The sequence below is a fragment of the Hippocampus guttulatus genome, chromosome 12 (assembly GCF_054856545.1).
Source record: "Hippocampus guttulatus isolate MCC_2025c chromosome 12, RoL_Hgut_1.0, whole genome shotgun sequence".
NCBI lineage: Eukaryota > Metazoa > Chordata > Actinopteri > Syngnathiformes > Syngnathidae > Hippocampus > Hippocampus guttulatus.
Genome location: NC_141272.1, coordinates 2571390 through 2587977, shown reverse-complemented (window position 1 = coordinate 2587977; position 16588 = coordinate 2571390). Strand labels below are relative to the sequence as shown.

Sequence of the window (16588 nt, the reverse complement as noted above, 5' to 3'; positions counted from 1 at the left end):
CTAGCGTTAGATTTGAGCGGCGAGCATTTTGTGGCGCTTTTCTGTCACGGAAGATGTTTTGGTCACCTAATGAAAACGCTCAACGCCCGTTATATTTTCTTCACACATTTTAGTACACCGGTTGCGAAATGTGAAGTCATTGGCTAGCGCTAAAGGCGCCTTATCTCGGCATTTGTGCTAACTTGACACAGTGAAAGTCTTGGAAGAGTTTGAGGATTTTGCCTCGGAAATCAAAGTCGCTGTACATGACGCTGACGGTCGTTTGCTGGCCTGGGACGGCGTCCACAATGGCGGATAGTCCTCCCCAAACGCGGTCAAGTGCAGGTTATTACATTTGGCTAGCAAACAAGACGAGTCTTTAGTGGGCCATATGTAGCATTCCTCGGGTTTCGCCGTTGCGGACAAAAGGTCCACTGTGGTGGCCTCGGCAGACACAAGTTGGCCGGCGTCATCTGCTAACCTGGCCAGCTGAATGCCACTCACCATCTCCAAAGTAGTAAATAAAGTCCAGCTTCAAGCCTCTCAAATTTGACTTTTTTTTCCAAATTCGGATCAAAATAACACTGCCAAAGTAAAAGTCGTAACCATACGACCATTAAAGTGTCATAGTATGAGAACAAAGTGCTTGCATGTAGTGATTTAGGCTTACCAGGTTTGTAGTTGCATATAGTTCAAGACCAAAAAATAGTTTTTTGTGGTTCATGAAAACATATTTTGAAGGGAAAAAAGTTGGTCACTTAAAAAAAATAAAGTGGTATCATTTCATTAAAATTGTACTAAGATGACAAAAAAAAGTACATTTTCAGAATAAAGTATGGCATGCTCAAAAATTCTAATTTTTTGGGGGGGAAAAGGAAACATTGAGAAATTTGTTGTATACTGCATACTTTTCAAGACATATTTGTCATATATTGTTTTTTTTTTTGTTTAGACCAATGTCATAATATTACGAGAATCAAAAACTTTTTACAACTGTATTTTCTTTTTTCAGTAAAAATTTCCAAGATTGAAGTCATAACAATACCAGTTTAAAGTCCTATTTTTTTTTAAATTTTTTAATCAAGAAAGAGCCTCACAGCTCATCAAATTCAGACTAGATTTCAAAAACATTCAACTTTTTTTCTCCGGAATATCCGACTTGATTCTCATTCTACATTCACCACTCTGTCATGTTTTTCCTTTTTTGGCTGAACTTCGGAGTCCTTTGTAACTTTTGGATACTCCTTAAGTGGCGTCAGTTTAAACAGGAGTGACTTAGTGCTTTGCCGCTACTGCATAATCATTGTGGAAGAGCTCATTTTGACACAGGAGGTCTCCTGTTTCTGGTGCAACAAATTAAAAAAAAAAAAAGACAGCGCAAACACTCCGATTTAATCGGGATCAAAAAAAAGAGAGATTTCGCTGCCAGATGTGGGAAAAGTTCACAGCTGCACCACATCTGTAGCGTTTCAAAGAAATGTGTGTGTTTTGGAGTGTGGAGGCAGTGTTTTGCAGCCTCTCCCAGGATCCTTTGTTAAGAAACTGTTAATTATTCAATTGGGTGGGATAAATGAAGGCTTTAGTGGAGCGAATTGTTAGTTGTGCGCACTTGCAGCTATTTTGTTGCGTTCTGGGTTTTGACTCCCTTTCCGGGATTTGATCTTGTGTTCAACCAAAACAATGGGGAAAGTAGAATGGAAAGACACAAAAAAACACCTACATTCAATCTGAAGGGCGTCTTTTCCCGGATTCGATTTTGAACTTTGGAAAGGGTCGTCTTCATTTGTTTGTTTGTTCAAAAATTAGACCCCCCCCCCCCACCTTTTTTTTAAAAACTATTTAAAGCAGATCTGAAACTATTTTGCCCATTATGTGGTTTGACTCACTTCAATTACTTGTTGGGATTTGTCTTGCGTTTTCATGTGGTTGACTGTCAAAAAAAAAAAAAAAAAGTCTAACTCGACAAAGTTGACCACAAAAATCAGCGGTCACAAAAATGTCCGTGTTTAGCCACTTCCGTGGTTCCTGCGCACGCATTTGTCGCAGACGCACTCAGTGACTCAGTCATTGGGGACTTCCTTGGCGGAATAGTCAAAGATGCCCAAGGTTTGGGGTCACTTTAAAGTACAAACAGGACAAAAATAAAGTTTGAAGTCATCGCTGTCAAGTGAAGTTGGAGACGGGAACACGGGGAATATAATGCGGACACAGAGCGCACGCTACGGATATATATATATTTTTTTAACTCATGAGGTAATGTAATACGTATATCCCGCCATCGCTAATCAGAATGGTGTTTGTTGACTGCGCACTGTAGTGTAGTCATTTTGAAAATGACGTTTGCGTGAGTGCTCGTGTCATGTCAGGCAGCGCAGCTCATGTTTTGGTGCTTTCAAAAAAATAAATGACGTCGCACTGGACACGCCTCGCCAGAGTTCGTCCCATCACTAATTTTCGGCAGCCAAAGCATCTTCCACTTAACTCATTCACTCCCAAAGACTTTTTTAAACGTCTTTTCAGACTTGGTCTAGAATTGGCTGGTACTGAGTGAGTTAATGGATTCCGTTACCATCTTACTCCCATTTGTGTGCAGCATAACAACTAAATGCCACTGCACCATGTTTGCTTTGAAAGACGCGCCCCACTAATTGACGCGAGTCTGTAGACCTCAGAACACTACAATAACAGAATTTTCACATCTATTTCACAGCTGACTGGGAGCCAGTGAAAAGCCTTTAGGACTGGAGTAATATGTTGGCTTTTTTTTTTTTGTACTGGTCAGATTCCGAGCTTCAGGGTTCTGGATGATCTGCAGCTATTTGATGCTCTTTGTGTGAGTCCAGTCAGAAGACCGTGACGATAATCAATTCTGCTGGAGATAAAAGCACAGATAAGGTCCCTCTTGTCTGCTCGGTGCAAGCAGTCCTTCACTCTGGATTAGACTGTCAAATGGTACACGGCTGTTTAATGATTGATTTGATATATGATTGCCGAAAGTCAGGTCCGAATCGATCAGTGGCCTAAGATTTCTCACTAGGTGACTCCACGTGAAAAGCAGCCCTCTTTTTTTTTTTTTTTTTTTTTTTTTAAATGGGATTCATGCAATTGTTCGGTTTCTTGAGACTGACGCAGATAGGATAATTGGTCCAAAATAGCTAAATTAGTGACAGACTTAGAAAAGAAAAAGCAACTCCCAAAAAGCATTTTCGACACTGAACAATGTTTCAAGCAGGAAAGCAGATTTTCAATTGGCTCGCAACCCCCCCGAGATGTCACACAAGTGAAAGAAAATCGCACATCACAGCGGCGACATTCGATCCGGAGCACAGACGGCCTTCGGCTGCCGCTGCTTGGAAAAGACGCTGGCCTATTTATAAACGGGCCGAGCTCTGACACCCAAGTGTAGAGGCCGAGCGGCAAAGTTCCGGAGAGCGAGCGTATGGCGGCGAGCGGGGTCGTCGATGGCCACCATGGACAAGCGGCACGTCGGCTCACGTTTCGCTCACTTGTCTCCGCCGGCCGTTTGTCAATCCGGGCCGGACCGGGAATTCCCTCGGCTGTTGTTTATGAGCGCACTGTAGGACTGCGGCGCGGTGGGCGACGGTCCTCGGAGTCATTGCGACCCCGCGGATGCTGACGTCTCGCTCCCTTTAAGAGCAGCGGCATCAATAGAGAGCCGCCGCTCTGTGACGGGGGCCCTCTTTTGTTTCTGCGGAGTTAAATGGCTGCCGTGTGGAGATGTGCAGAAAGGTTTGTGTGTGTTAGTTGGGGGGGGGGGGGGGGGTCCTTTTGTCCTGGCACTGAAACCGTGATCCTTATATCCTTATTCACTCTTTGACTTGGCCTTTACTCATATTTTTTTTTTCAGGTGTAAATAAACCTCAAGAATAGCAACTGTTCAATTAACATTAAGAAAATTTGTCTTAAAGTGCTACCGGAAGTAATGAACCATCACGGAAGAAAGTTTTCTGGGTATCCACCAATGTGAGGTATAATTGTTTACATCGGTGAGAATTTATGTCGCAAGATGCTGGTTATTCAATATTTGGTTTTGCTCGTTGAACGTGGCGTGCTCTGACCAAGCGATCTGCATAAAAATGTTGGCCTAAATCATCGTGGGCCAGCTACTAAATCTGAAATCTAATTGGACAAAGAAACCGTCCCGTTGCTTATGTGGAGGAAGTTTGCAGGCAGTGGGTGAAGCAGTTCACATTTTTTTTCTTTCTTTTTTTTGTAAACATCGCATCATAGTTTGTAATTTAAAAACAAAAAAAAAAGTCGACATATGGAGTTGGCCTAAATGCATGCGGCAATAATTGGTAGCGAGGGCTCCGGGACTAATCATGATGTCGATAGAGTTGCACAATTGTTCCATGAGAAAGAAAAACAGCTCCAATTTAAAGAGTGCTCCAACGTCAACAAAGTCTGTTGACCTTTCCTCCTCTTTCTTCCAGCACTTAGCTGTGGCCTTTGATTTATGACAGCAGGGAGGTTGGGTCACCTTGCTTAGTGCTGGCTGACTTGGTGGGACTGAGGGGCGGGGAAAGGGGGGGGGGTCTCGGGTCATAAACTAATGAAGGTTTCTAATTTAGACACACCGGCCAACTAGGAAGGGTAATCACTGTTTCCGGACGCTTATTAAATGCAGCTTTCAATGAGCTTTTAGGCCGTGGGAAGTCAGCCCTAAGCTGGGGTGAGCTTCTTTGGGGGGCAGGGTTGGGCTGGGGGCTGTTATTGTCCGGCCTCAGGGTCAGGTAGAGCCATGCGTTGATGAGCGCTTGTCTTTTCCCAATTGGATTTTAAACACTTTAGACAGGGTGAACTTTCCCACGTCCAGTGGTGGTTGTTGTTTTAAAAAAAAAAAAAAAGTATTTTATTTTATTTTATTAGCATCACAAAACAATTTTGAAAAAAACGGACGGCAGTCTGTGTATTATTCGTTCTTTCCATTTTAGTTTGACTACCAAAAGTAAAAAGTGATTGATTATTATTATCTTTTAAATCTATCGCACACGGAAAAAAGACAAACACTGCTTACTTTTTCGGTTTGACGGGATAGCAGGTCGGTAGAACCTTGCGTCGGATGCGGGGGGATTTCTGATTGATAGTGTCTGCATCAGACAGCGCAGTTGCTTGAAAGTGGCTCTGGAACTCCTGCAAGCTGAGCAAGTCGAATCGTGTGTTTCAAAAATACAAGATGGCTCTCTCACTGATTGTCAGAAAAGAATAAAAATATTGACATGTGAATGGTGCACACCAGAGTACCACCTCTTTGTATACCATCCGGTAAAATGTAACGTTTGCATCACAAGCTACAGAACCTGAAACGAGGTCGAGGCGCTCATTTTTGCTTCTAGATATTGCACCAAATATCTACATCGCCATCTCGTTCGGTCTTTTACAGTCTGTTAACAAGGCCTTGTACTCGTGCTTCTCCTCATCCAAATTTGATTTCACTCCCGACCGTTGTGACCCCGTGGCTGCGCAAATGGATTTCGGGGAAGACGCCATTGTGGGCCTGTGTGAAGAGCTCATTTGGGCTAACTTTGTGTTTGACAAACTTTTGCTTTATTGACCACACACACAGACAAGACCCTTTCCTGTTCCACTCGGAGGGGGGGCTGTCAGCTCAGCACACAAATGGGACTGTGAGAAAGTCGAGCCCGGTGTTTACCAAAGTCTTGATGTAACACCTCCGTCCCAGACATCAATGCTTCTACTGTCAGCTGAGGGCATCTCCGGCATGGCGAGTTGGTCTCCTCAGGTGGGAGCAGGGGTTAAACTCACCCAAAGAGCTTCTCTTTGCACACTATCCCCAGAAGAGGTTGTTTTCAAATTACGTTCCCCGCAGAAACAATTTAAATTAATCCAGTATGTTCAGTACTATTTTCTGCTTATGATACATCACCACAAATATCTTTGCCACATTGTTTTAAAAATCACAACCCAAAAAAGTCTTGAAAATGATTGGGGGGGGGCACTTGGCTGAGGACTGGCAAATTCGTCTTGGGTGTTGAAATTCATTTAAGTTGCATTCAGAGTTTGTTGACTAAAATGTTTCCATTCCGTGGGTCCGAAATTGATCAGTCCATAACATGCTATTTAAAGACAATCAACCGTGAAACGTTCTCCTCTGGCAACATGTTGTAGAGTTGCTATGAAACTGTTATTCGCTTGACAAATTCAAGCTAACAGCTAAAACTCGAGATGGAGTCACTACAAAGCAGTTATGGGTTTGACAAGTCCAAGCTAAAAAATCAGATTTAGGCTTACATTTCTAACAAAATGTGTGCAGCATTTCATGAGTCATTTTTAAAATATTTCTTGGTTTGACAAATTTAGGCTAACAGCTAAAGTAGCTATCCAAGTTATTCTTTGCTTGACAAATTCAACTTTGTGGCTAAAAGTTGAGTTAAATTATCTCTTAAAATATATCTTAGAATCCAAGCTTTACGCTGGCATTAAGCTAACGTTTAGGATTGTGTTGCGAACAAAATTGCTATTGGCTTGACAGATTCAAGCTGACAGCTCAAGTTCAAAACTTTGAAAGGGTTGTTGGCGTGACAAATCGAAGCTTTGAGCTAAAAATTCAACATAGATTGCCAACAAAATTGTTCTTGGCTTGAATAATTCAAGCTAATGGCTAACTTGCCATTGACATAGTTCCTTGAGTTTCTGGAATGGCAATCGTTTTTAGAAAAAGAAAACATCTGTGTTTATGACTAACAGCTTTCAGGATCAACCTATTAAGATGACAAATATACATTTCTAGGGGGGGGGGCAGTGGAGCGAAAGCCACACACTCGCAGTCTTTAGCTGCATCTTGTCGAAACAAACGCCTCTTCAAAGGGAAACCCAAAGCCACAATGAGGTCACGGAGGTTGCCCCAATAATCTCTCTTGATGATGTCCTGCTGATAGAAAGGCAACCAGGCATCCCCCAGCCAGACCAGAGCCGAGGTGGTCATCCTCATTTTAGGGGCCTGATTACATCTGGCCCCCCTTGGTGCAGTCTTTAGTCCCTGGCTTCTACCGCCTTCTGAGCATGTACCCCCATCCTAAGGGCAGCTCCTGACAACCTCGGGAGTGCCGTTTATAAAATCTTGACAACTCATCTCTAGGGGGCATTTTTCTAGACGGAGATCCTCACAATCATTCCAGTTTCGCCTCTGATCTAACTTTACACAGCGTGATAGCACTTATTAGTGAATCAGTTCTCAGAACGGATATTTGCTGGTTTTGCTGATGATTTGATAGTTCTCGATTGGGCGCAAGGACTTGTGGTCCGTTTCCATGAAAAGTAACTCACTGGCCGAGCCATCGTGTTGTACGCTTATGATTCTGTAGCTCTGAACAACAGCAACAACCCGCTTCCTCTTCCTCAGCAGGACATTATAAATATCACCCGCACAATAATCGGCACCATGATAACTGGGGCATCCGTCAAGGACATCTCAATGGTCCAGGTGGATCCAACGTCGTCTCTTTGCCCTCATCTGAGTCATACGAAACTGCGATGAGAGTCCAATTGAGCATCTTCACGACCATCCATTTTGATATAATAGAGCTGAAAATGTACTTCGACAAAAATGAATAGGACGGGGGTGGGCATGGGTTAAGAATCGTGACTTCATTCTCCACGGCTGGTTCATCAACAACAAGCAATCCTTTGAGTGGACCAAAATAGCACAACGCCGCCATCTCATCCAATGCCTAAGCTAAGTCCGCTTACACATGATTAGTGTTGTATTTGTAGTATTTCCACAGCAAAATACCTCCAGTTAGCCACAGACCTGGCGTGCAAAGTACAGTTTCAAAATGATTTAAAACACCCGTTTAAATTACTTGTCTGATTCTCTAGATGATTGAAACATTGTATTTCACATAATTGGATCTATTTGTATGACTTGGTAAAATTATGTCAGCTTCAATTCTGTCTGAAGTGGCTGCCAACGTGATTTTTCTTGGTTTGTCAAACTATAGCATGTGCTAAAAGTCAGGCTGAAGTTGATAACATACTGTATCTGTTTTTGGGTTGACATAATTCAAGCTAACTGCCAAGCTAATGTTGCCAACATGTTCGTTATTTGCTTGATAGTTCCTAGCCGCTATATGTCGAGCTAAAGGAGCTAACAAAATTATTCTTGATAGATTCAAGCTGAAAGATAAAATGTGTTAAGTTGCTGTTAAGCAAATTCTTGGCCCGACAAATTCAAAGGTCACGATAGAAATATTCAAGCTAATGTCAAATCCATGCTGTAAGCTAACATAGGTCCATGTTTGACAAATTCAAGCTAAAGCACATATCAAAATGGTTCTTATTTAACCCCCCCCCCCCAAAAAAACCCAGATGACGCTAACAGCTAATATTCAAGCCAGAGTTGATTAGTTAGGCAGTGTCCTGCCATTTAGTGGTTTGCCCCCAGGGAGAAAAGAGGCCAGGGGGGAGGGTGCTAGCAACCCCACCACAGGCGAGTAAAGATAACACGCAGCAGTTGCGGCCGCGGTGCGGGTTTGAGGATCATCAGCAATTCCTCGCAGCAACTGGTGGGCCACCCCCACCCCAACAGTTGCCGCCACGCTTCTTTTTTGGTTTGTTTCATGTTTCGCCCACAGGAAGTGGCGTCCGGCTCGGGCCATATTGGGCTGGCTGAATGGATTATCGTTTAGTTTTACAGCTTGGTGATGAATTACCTGCCGCTTGTAACTCATTGACCCGCTTCCCGAGTGACTAAATGTTTGGAACACAGAGTGCTGGTGAGGAGGAAAAGATTGGGTTTTATCACTAACGCCTTTGATCATCAACTTTTTTTTTGTTGTTGATTTGTCCAAACAAATATCTTGCTAGCTTGATAGAAACGTCAATAGAAAAGGAAGAGGTGGACCACTTCACTTTGTATTTATGAAACACGCTCAAACCAATTGAGTGTGTTGTAGGTAAACATGCTAAGCAGTTGAACATAACCGTATAAATCAACAAATGTAAATCTCAGTTGGGTGAAAGGTAACAAAGCAAATAGTAATTAGTCTTAGTGTGCTCGAAGTGTTCTCCCTCTCTCTCACTGTCTCTGTATATCTTGAAACAGTAACATGTACTTATATTTCTGCGAACTCTTTGATGTGGCCCGTTTTCAATTTTATGATTAGAGTATGCGGCAGGCCAATTACAAAAGAAATGTGCGGCAGGCCCACGTGTGGCCCCCGGGCTGGACCGGTCTCATCCAAGCTTCCTTTCCTTCTCCTACTGCTTCTCTCCCATTCTCCTCCCCTTTATAATAAATGTCAAAATGTCATAGTTTCCATAGTGGGAAGGGGAGGTCAGGGCGGAGTGCAACAGGACCACAGCAACTCGGGCGGCCATTCGCTTTCCGGGGGGGGGGGGGGGGGGGTGGTTACGTGGATGTTTTTTTCCCCCCTCTTTCAATCCTTTTCTCTATTGGACAGTTGTATTGCCCCCGCTCCCTGTGACCCCTCTTTCTCAAGGGGGCCCCTCCAGTCTGAGCAGTTCCAGCTACTTTGCTGTGTGTGTGTGTGTGTGTGTGTGTGTGTGTGTGTGTGTGTGTGTGTGTGTGTGTGTGTGTGTGTGTGTGTGAGGGCCACGAGGGGGAGGGAGTCCGGGATCTGGCAGCTCCTTTGATCAGTAAAGCATAAACAAGAGGGGGGCTTTAAAATGGGTTGCATTGTGCAGCGGAGGGTGGTCAGGGTTGGGCTGTGGGGCTCGGGGAGGAGTGCTGAGTCAGGCCCTCTGGGATTATGGCCGAGCCGAAAGAGATATAGTCAAACATGAGTTGACATTTTCGCTTGAATTCAGCAAAAGGAACAATTGTGATAAATGCTTTTTAGCCGTTCGATTGAATTTGCCGAGCCAAGTTTTACGTCATCATAACCTTGGTTTTTAATTAGTCAATTTTATTTTTTGCTGTTGGCTTGAATTTGACTCAGGAGAAACTATTTTCAAAGGAACTTTCTTAAATGTTCGCCATTTAGTTTGAATTTGTTCAGCCGCGATCAATGTTCAGTGCAAGACGTTTTTGCTTTTCGCTTTAATTTGTCAAACCCAAAATAAACAGGCGACTAACTCATTGACTCATTTTAATCGCTACTTTAGTTTGACTTTTTAATTGTTTAGAAATTTATTTAGCTTTTGTTTTGCTCGCAATTTCATCTGACATTCGGATTAATCAATCTAGAGCTATTTCGACAGTCAAATCAAGATGACGCGGCTTTCAGAATACGACTTAAATTCAAACTCATGGCTAAAATATATACAAGCTGAAATGTAAGATGAAGTTGCCCCAAAAATTGTTTTGGCTTGAAATGTTCTACTCGGCGGCAAAAAGTCGAGCTGAAGTAAAACATCAAAATCGTTTTTAGCTCGACAAATTCTTGTTTCAATATTTATGTAATGTCGCCGTTGGATTAATTCAGTTTAATGGTTCAAATGTGAGCAAAATTGCTGTCAGAATAGTTCTTGGCTTGACAAATTCAGGCTAAGTGCTAACTACAGTTGTAAGAAAATCTCCGCTTGACAAATTCACCAAATCAAGTCGAGCTAAAGGAAGAGTGCCGAGTCGGGCCCCAGTCAGACTCTCTTCAGATTACAGTTGAAGTGAAACCTGCCAAGAATTCCCCAAACTAAAGCGCGGGACGTGACCACTGGCCACTAGGTTAATTCGTCGGCCATATTGTAAACACAGGAGTTGCGGACACCGCCTCAACAATCTGCTGGGGTCTGTTTTGTTTGAGCCGAGGGACGTCTCAGCAGCCAAATAAAAAGAACATGAATGGTGAGGGGTTTGAGGTCGTAGCTCAGTCTGCGCTTTTGTCAAGCAGGTGAACGCTTTGTAAATGTGGCGCCAGATTGTTCAAGCCCCTGACACTCCACAGTGTCCAGGGGGGCGGGGGGAGGCTTCCAGGAAAAGGGGGTGGGGGGAAGGACCCCCTGCGTTGAGCCCTGGGACTGACCCTCCCTCAATAGAGAGGGTCTCGCTCGGGAGAGGAGGGCTTCCTGTATTAGCTTTCCATCTTAATCAAGCAACAAGTACCAACAAAGCACTAATTATCAATGCCTTCACAGAATGCGACACAATACCCCCCCCCCACCACCACCACTACCCCGACACCCACCGCAATCCTCCCGAAACCTCCTCCCGCCCTCACTGCCAGGCAAAGTGGAGCCGTGAAATAGACGCGGCAACATTGTTCTGACCTTCGCTCGTTGTTTTCAAAGCTTTGAGACCGGCGCCTCACCTGAGGCCGCAAACTCCTTTTGTAGCCCCCCCCCCCCCGCCAACGGGTTTTGTTTTGATTTCGAGATGACATGCACTGAAAATTCCACTTAATGATCCCAGTGAGCAGTATTATTGCTGATTAAATGTCAGGTTTACGCACGTTCTCCAATTGGAGTGGCACTAGTCAAACCATAATTTAAAAGATCTAAAAAAGAAAAAAAAATCTGCAAAAAAAAAGAAAAATGTCCCACAAAAAAAAATTTCAACAATAAAGTACAAAACAAATTTGAAAACACAAAGTATTACAATACAAGAATATTTGAAAACTGTGCAAAGCATTTGAGGGAATTCTACCAAAATATCACTTGCATAATAACATTTTTCAAAAATCAAGAAATACAAAAACAATTTAAAAAAAATAGACACGCTGTAAAGTAAAATTTGTACAATATTAGAAAACAGAGTAATAGATGAATAGCCAGAAACACACATTTTTTACACTCAAAAATAGACATACTTGAGATTTTTTAAGATCGCATGAATATTAGAATACAAAACTAGCGTGCAATTATGTGAAATCCTAGACAGGAAATGCAAATATGTTGAGGAATTTGTCAAGAATTATACACATTTTATATTAGACAAAGCAAAGTCAAAAATACTAGCCAAAAACATTAGCAAAAAATACAAAAAAACGAATAGTTGACTATTAGAAAAAAAAATTAAAAATACTAATACAGCAACACAACAAGTATTAGACACCCCCGCCCTTAAAAAAAATATTTTAGCCTTGAAACACACCAGCACCACAGAATCAAAAACCGTAAATTGCTGCTAGCTTAGCCGATGCTACTTGACAATATAAGAGCAATAGCTGCCATCTGTTGCCTTGGTGTCATCACATGGCTCGCCTCTGACTGCGGAAACTCTTTTTGGCCGGCTGCAAGTGTTTTTCACGCCGCCGATTTCCCGAGAATTAAAGGCAAACGTGTTTTCCGGGCGCGTGTAAGCTGATTTTGGAAACTCGCTGTATCGCTCCCATTGTTCAATTGAAAGCTCCGCGACTGACTCATCAGTTCCTGCGCGCCTGCCGCTTCGCATGAGGCCGCCCTCCGCTTTGAACTTTTCCCCCCCAAACTGATTGTCTTATCTTTCTTTGTCCCCCGGCAGCCACATTGATCAGACCACCACTTGGCAGGACCCCCGCAAGGCCCTGCTGCAGATGAACCAGGCTCCCCCACCCAGCTCTGTGCCGGTCCAGCAACAGAATCTGATGAACCCGGCCAGCGGTGTGTAGTTTTTTTTTGTTGTTTTTTTTCTCGCTTATTGAAATTGTATTGCTGGTTATGAGTCAGTCAATCTTAAAATAAAAAACAAGAAAAAAGTAAGAAAGGAGGAATAGAAAAGTTCTGGGATTTGCGTCTCAAACTTGCTGTCTTGACCTGGGGCAGTTCAAACTGCTATGCAAATGTTTACTAACCAATCGCATGGAAAATCCCTGTGCAACACTAAAACGAAAATGCATAACTTATTTTCAAATACGGAAGAGCGAAATTGGTTAATTGACTTACCCTAACCCCGAACTAATTTGTGACCTCTGTCTCTGAGTGCATTAGCAATAAGCTAAGCTAAGTGTTTGAGAGCGGACATCAACTTGATGCCTGTTGAACGAGTTCAACCACAGCACAAGCTAAGTAATACAAAAATAATTTGAGCAAAAAAGAAAAAAAATACTTTCTTTGCTCAAAATTATGTTTCCCTGTTTGCTTTTTGTCACCAATTTTTTTTTTCACGTGTGGTCTCAGGACTAACGTAAGCATGCGCAAGATAAATCAGGTGATTCCTAACTTGTCCCTGATTGGAGCAATCGCATGACTTTGTATATTTATACAACCTACACATTTCAGAATTCTGTTTTTTATTATTTTAAGAGGAACTTTCTTACTCATAACCTTTCAGAAAATCTCAATAATAGCGTGTGATTTTTACGGGGGGCGTTTGCACAAAAAACTGCCCGGTAACAAGAAATATCTTGGCAGACCAAGCACAAGCATATATTTTGTTAATTTGAGACATTTATTTGGTGCTTTTATTTTCCGATTTCATTGGCACATAACACTGGCCAACAAATGTTTACAATTAAAAAAAAATGCAATGCAAGTAAACGTTTCTCGATGAATGTGTAATATATTTTGTCATATTAATGAATTAGTGGTGAAGTCCAGCAACTCGTGGAATATACAGGTATATATTTTTTTCCTGAGACGTCACAGCTCTAAATTACTACGCATGGTAAAAATCTGTATCGTGCCAGATTTTGTCGGTCAAAGTTAAGAACAAAAATTGAATACATCTTAAAAACCCCGATGTACTGGGAATGAAAAAAAAAATGTTTTTAAACGTTAGCGTCAATGACACATTTAAGGACACATAAAGCCATCCCCGATGAAGATTTTGCGGTGTCATTTATCTTACATGAAGTCGAAATCCCTCATTTCATTCCGTTTCCCCCCGTATGGTTCCGAGTTTGCACAACTATCCTCGGACTCGACCACCGGTACTTCTGTCTCGGCATTTCATGGCTACGTGCTAGTCGCTACTCGTCAGCCAGGCTCGGCGTTGCTCGCTGGAGTCCGCGCTGCTGGAATTTGCCTCGGGTGAGGTGAGACCCAAATAGAACGTGACAGGTCCTGTCTGACATGTTTTTTCGGAGCGCCGCGACTCCCAGATTACACGGAAAGCGTCAGCCGTCATATTGCTGCTGCCTGCGTGCAAATCTGCTCTTGTTGAGAGCTGGAAAAAGATTTCGGAGCCCATCAAAAGGTGTCAAAATGACATTTCGCTCCCACTGTACAGTCGTGTTTCCGGTTTCGAGCAACAATTATCGAATAGCTAGATCGCAATGTGCGTCAGAGGGAGATCATTGAAGTTGTTGCAGTCGAGATTTACGTATCATTTAGCAGTGAAAAGTTAGATTGCAAAGCATCGGTTCGGGTTACTGATTGTTGACAGTGTTTCAAATGTGTGTTTTATACTTGTATAATTTTTTTAAAATATGGTCTCTCTATATTGTGGGTTTTCACCAATTGCAGCGTTTATTGTACAAAAGAAAAAAGGAAGGAAAGCCGGAGCCAGATTCGAAACCTGCACCTGTGCACTGCAAGGCGGATGTGCTAAACAGTTGACGGCTTTATGCGCCACAAAATATAATATGCCCCCTGGTGACAGCGAGCGTTGGCATTAAAACAATCTGATAGAGTGTCCGGTCGGTCCATCGTTTGGCCTTCGGATTGTCCCACGCTGGTGTCATATTTATCAATGAAATACCATGACATCCACCACACACGCCGAATTTGTCTTTCGGCACCTCGATCAAATACAAAGTACACTAAAATTGCATTCATCCACCTGCGCCACGAATTAGACCTGCTTTTTGTGAGTCTAAAACCTAGTCTCCTTTTTTTTTGTCACCAAATTTGCAGTCCCAGTGAGGTGTAGCGCGTCTCCCAAATTCACGAGCACACTGAACCCGACCATTGCCCCGGCACAATGCGTCTGTTTTTACGCCGAGTGCCGACTATTTTCTGCTACCAAATTGTCAAATGAGTCAGGGGCAAGGCAACCGCCCAGAGATGCGCAACACCGCCACAAACACGAAAATGAAGTTACACCCATTTTTACGCCAAGCGCATGGTCACCATTCTACCAAAGTAGTTTTAAAAGAGTGCATACACGCACCTGTAACCACACTAAAAACACAGCTCGTGTTTTCACTTGTGAAGGCAGCACTTCATGGCCGAGCTGCCTGATTGCACTCATTCATCAGAGCAGCGGTCCCCAACTTTTTTATTTCCCCTTAGATAAGTCTGCAGAGCGATACCAAGTGCCCAACAGACCGGTTTTTGGGGCTCACTGAATGAGAGAAGCAGATCAGCGTGTGTGGCACATGCAGCGGACTGCAAATGCGAGCTGTGACATGAAAATGTCAGAATGGCTCGCTGCGACATATTTTGAGAAATAGGCAGCTCGCGAAAGATCAACGTGGTTGTTTAATTTCACACTTGTGAGCTGGACCAGCACTCCAGAAACCCAACACGTTGCCTTCTTACGTGCGTTTTTCATGTTCTGCCGCCACTCTCACACTCATCGGACACAACAAAAAGCCAAAATGTTTTGACGTCACACGTGTTGTCCGCCCTCCCCCAGGACCACTCCCTGAAGGCTGGGAACAAGCGATTACATCAGAGGGTGAAATTTACTACATCAACCACAAGAACAAAACCACTTCCTGGCTGGACCCGCGGCTCGACCCCCGCTTCGGTGAGTTCTGCAGCAAAGTTAGTCGGACGTTTATCGTCAATGGAAAACAACAGTCAAAGCCGTCGTCATAGAAACTCAAACTGCCCCCCCCCCCCACCCCCGTGAAAGTTCCTCGCAGCTGTAGCAGCCTGAGCGACTTTGATTTTATTTTGGACTGCTCCGCATTGCACCTCCCCTAGCGCCGCTTTGCTCTGATGCAGCACCTCACCTTTTGTCAGCCATTTTAGTGGTGAAACAACAGCTGAGTTGGCTGTTAATCCTAGCAACAGCACACACACACACACACACACATACAGCAAGCCCCCCCACCCCACAACCCCACCAGCCGCCCTCTATTCCAGCCCTAGCTAAAGTTTCACCGGAGGTTTTCCACACAGTTAGGAGATAAGTGACAGGACCAGGTATGTTGGTTAAGACCAAAAAAAAAAAAAAAAAAAAGGGCCATCACTTCATCCCATGTCAGCGCAGCCTTGGAGTAGACGAAGCCTGCATGTCTCGTCAGCGAATGCGTACAGAGTCCAAAACCGAGTTGAAAGGGGAGCGCAGCAACTGGGGAGGTGGAGACGGCGGCTTTGAAGATTTCCAAGTTATGAGCGCACACGCGGCTCGCGGGCGCCTGATAGTGAAGTTTCATCGTGTTAACTGTTCCCGTGCCGCCACCGGAGCCAGAAACACAGAGCCGAGTCGGGCCTTGATCCAGAGATGGGACACATATGTACAAGACATGTCTTAGCCTTCAAGTCTCATGCGAGTTTGTTCGGGGGGGGGGGGGATAGTGCCTCGAAAAAATAATAATAATAATCGCACAGTAAATCGTGACTGCATGAAGATCATTTTTCAAAATGCCCTCGCATATGTACTTGCGTTTGTTAGCGCTAACACTTTGACAGTCACCATATGTCATGATTCTAAACCGGTCTACGTATTCTAGTACTACTTTTGTCTTCGCAATTCAACACATCAACAGTGCTGGATGAAGTTAGATATTCACAGTTGTTGTCTCTCTTATCTTTTGAGCCATTCTCCGATGTTTTGATATGATCTCCCTAAATCGCAGAT

General features: G+C 43.5%; 1 protein-coding gene across 3 annotated transcripts in view; it reads left to right on the top strand.

The window, feature by feature from the left end:
• The window catches only part of yap1 (Yes1 associated transcriptional regulator), a 33034-nt gene that overhangs the window by 3528 nt on the left and 12918 nt on the right, over window positions 1–16588 (top strand). For 2 of the 3 annotated variants that reach the window (XM_086125273.1, XM_086125272.1), the window contains 2 exons: window positions 12380–12498; window positions 15416–15529. In XM_086125273.1, coding sequence (XP_085981399.1) covers window positions 12380–12498; window positions 15416–15529 — 233 coding nt within the window. The remainder of the gene's footprint in view (window positions 1–12379; window positions 12499–15415; window positions 15530–16588) is intronic. The other variant, XM_086125274.1, reaches the window with a different exon arrangement.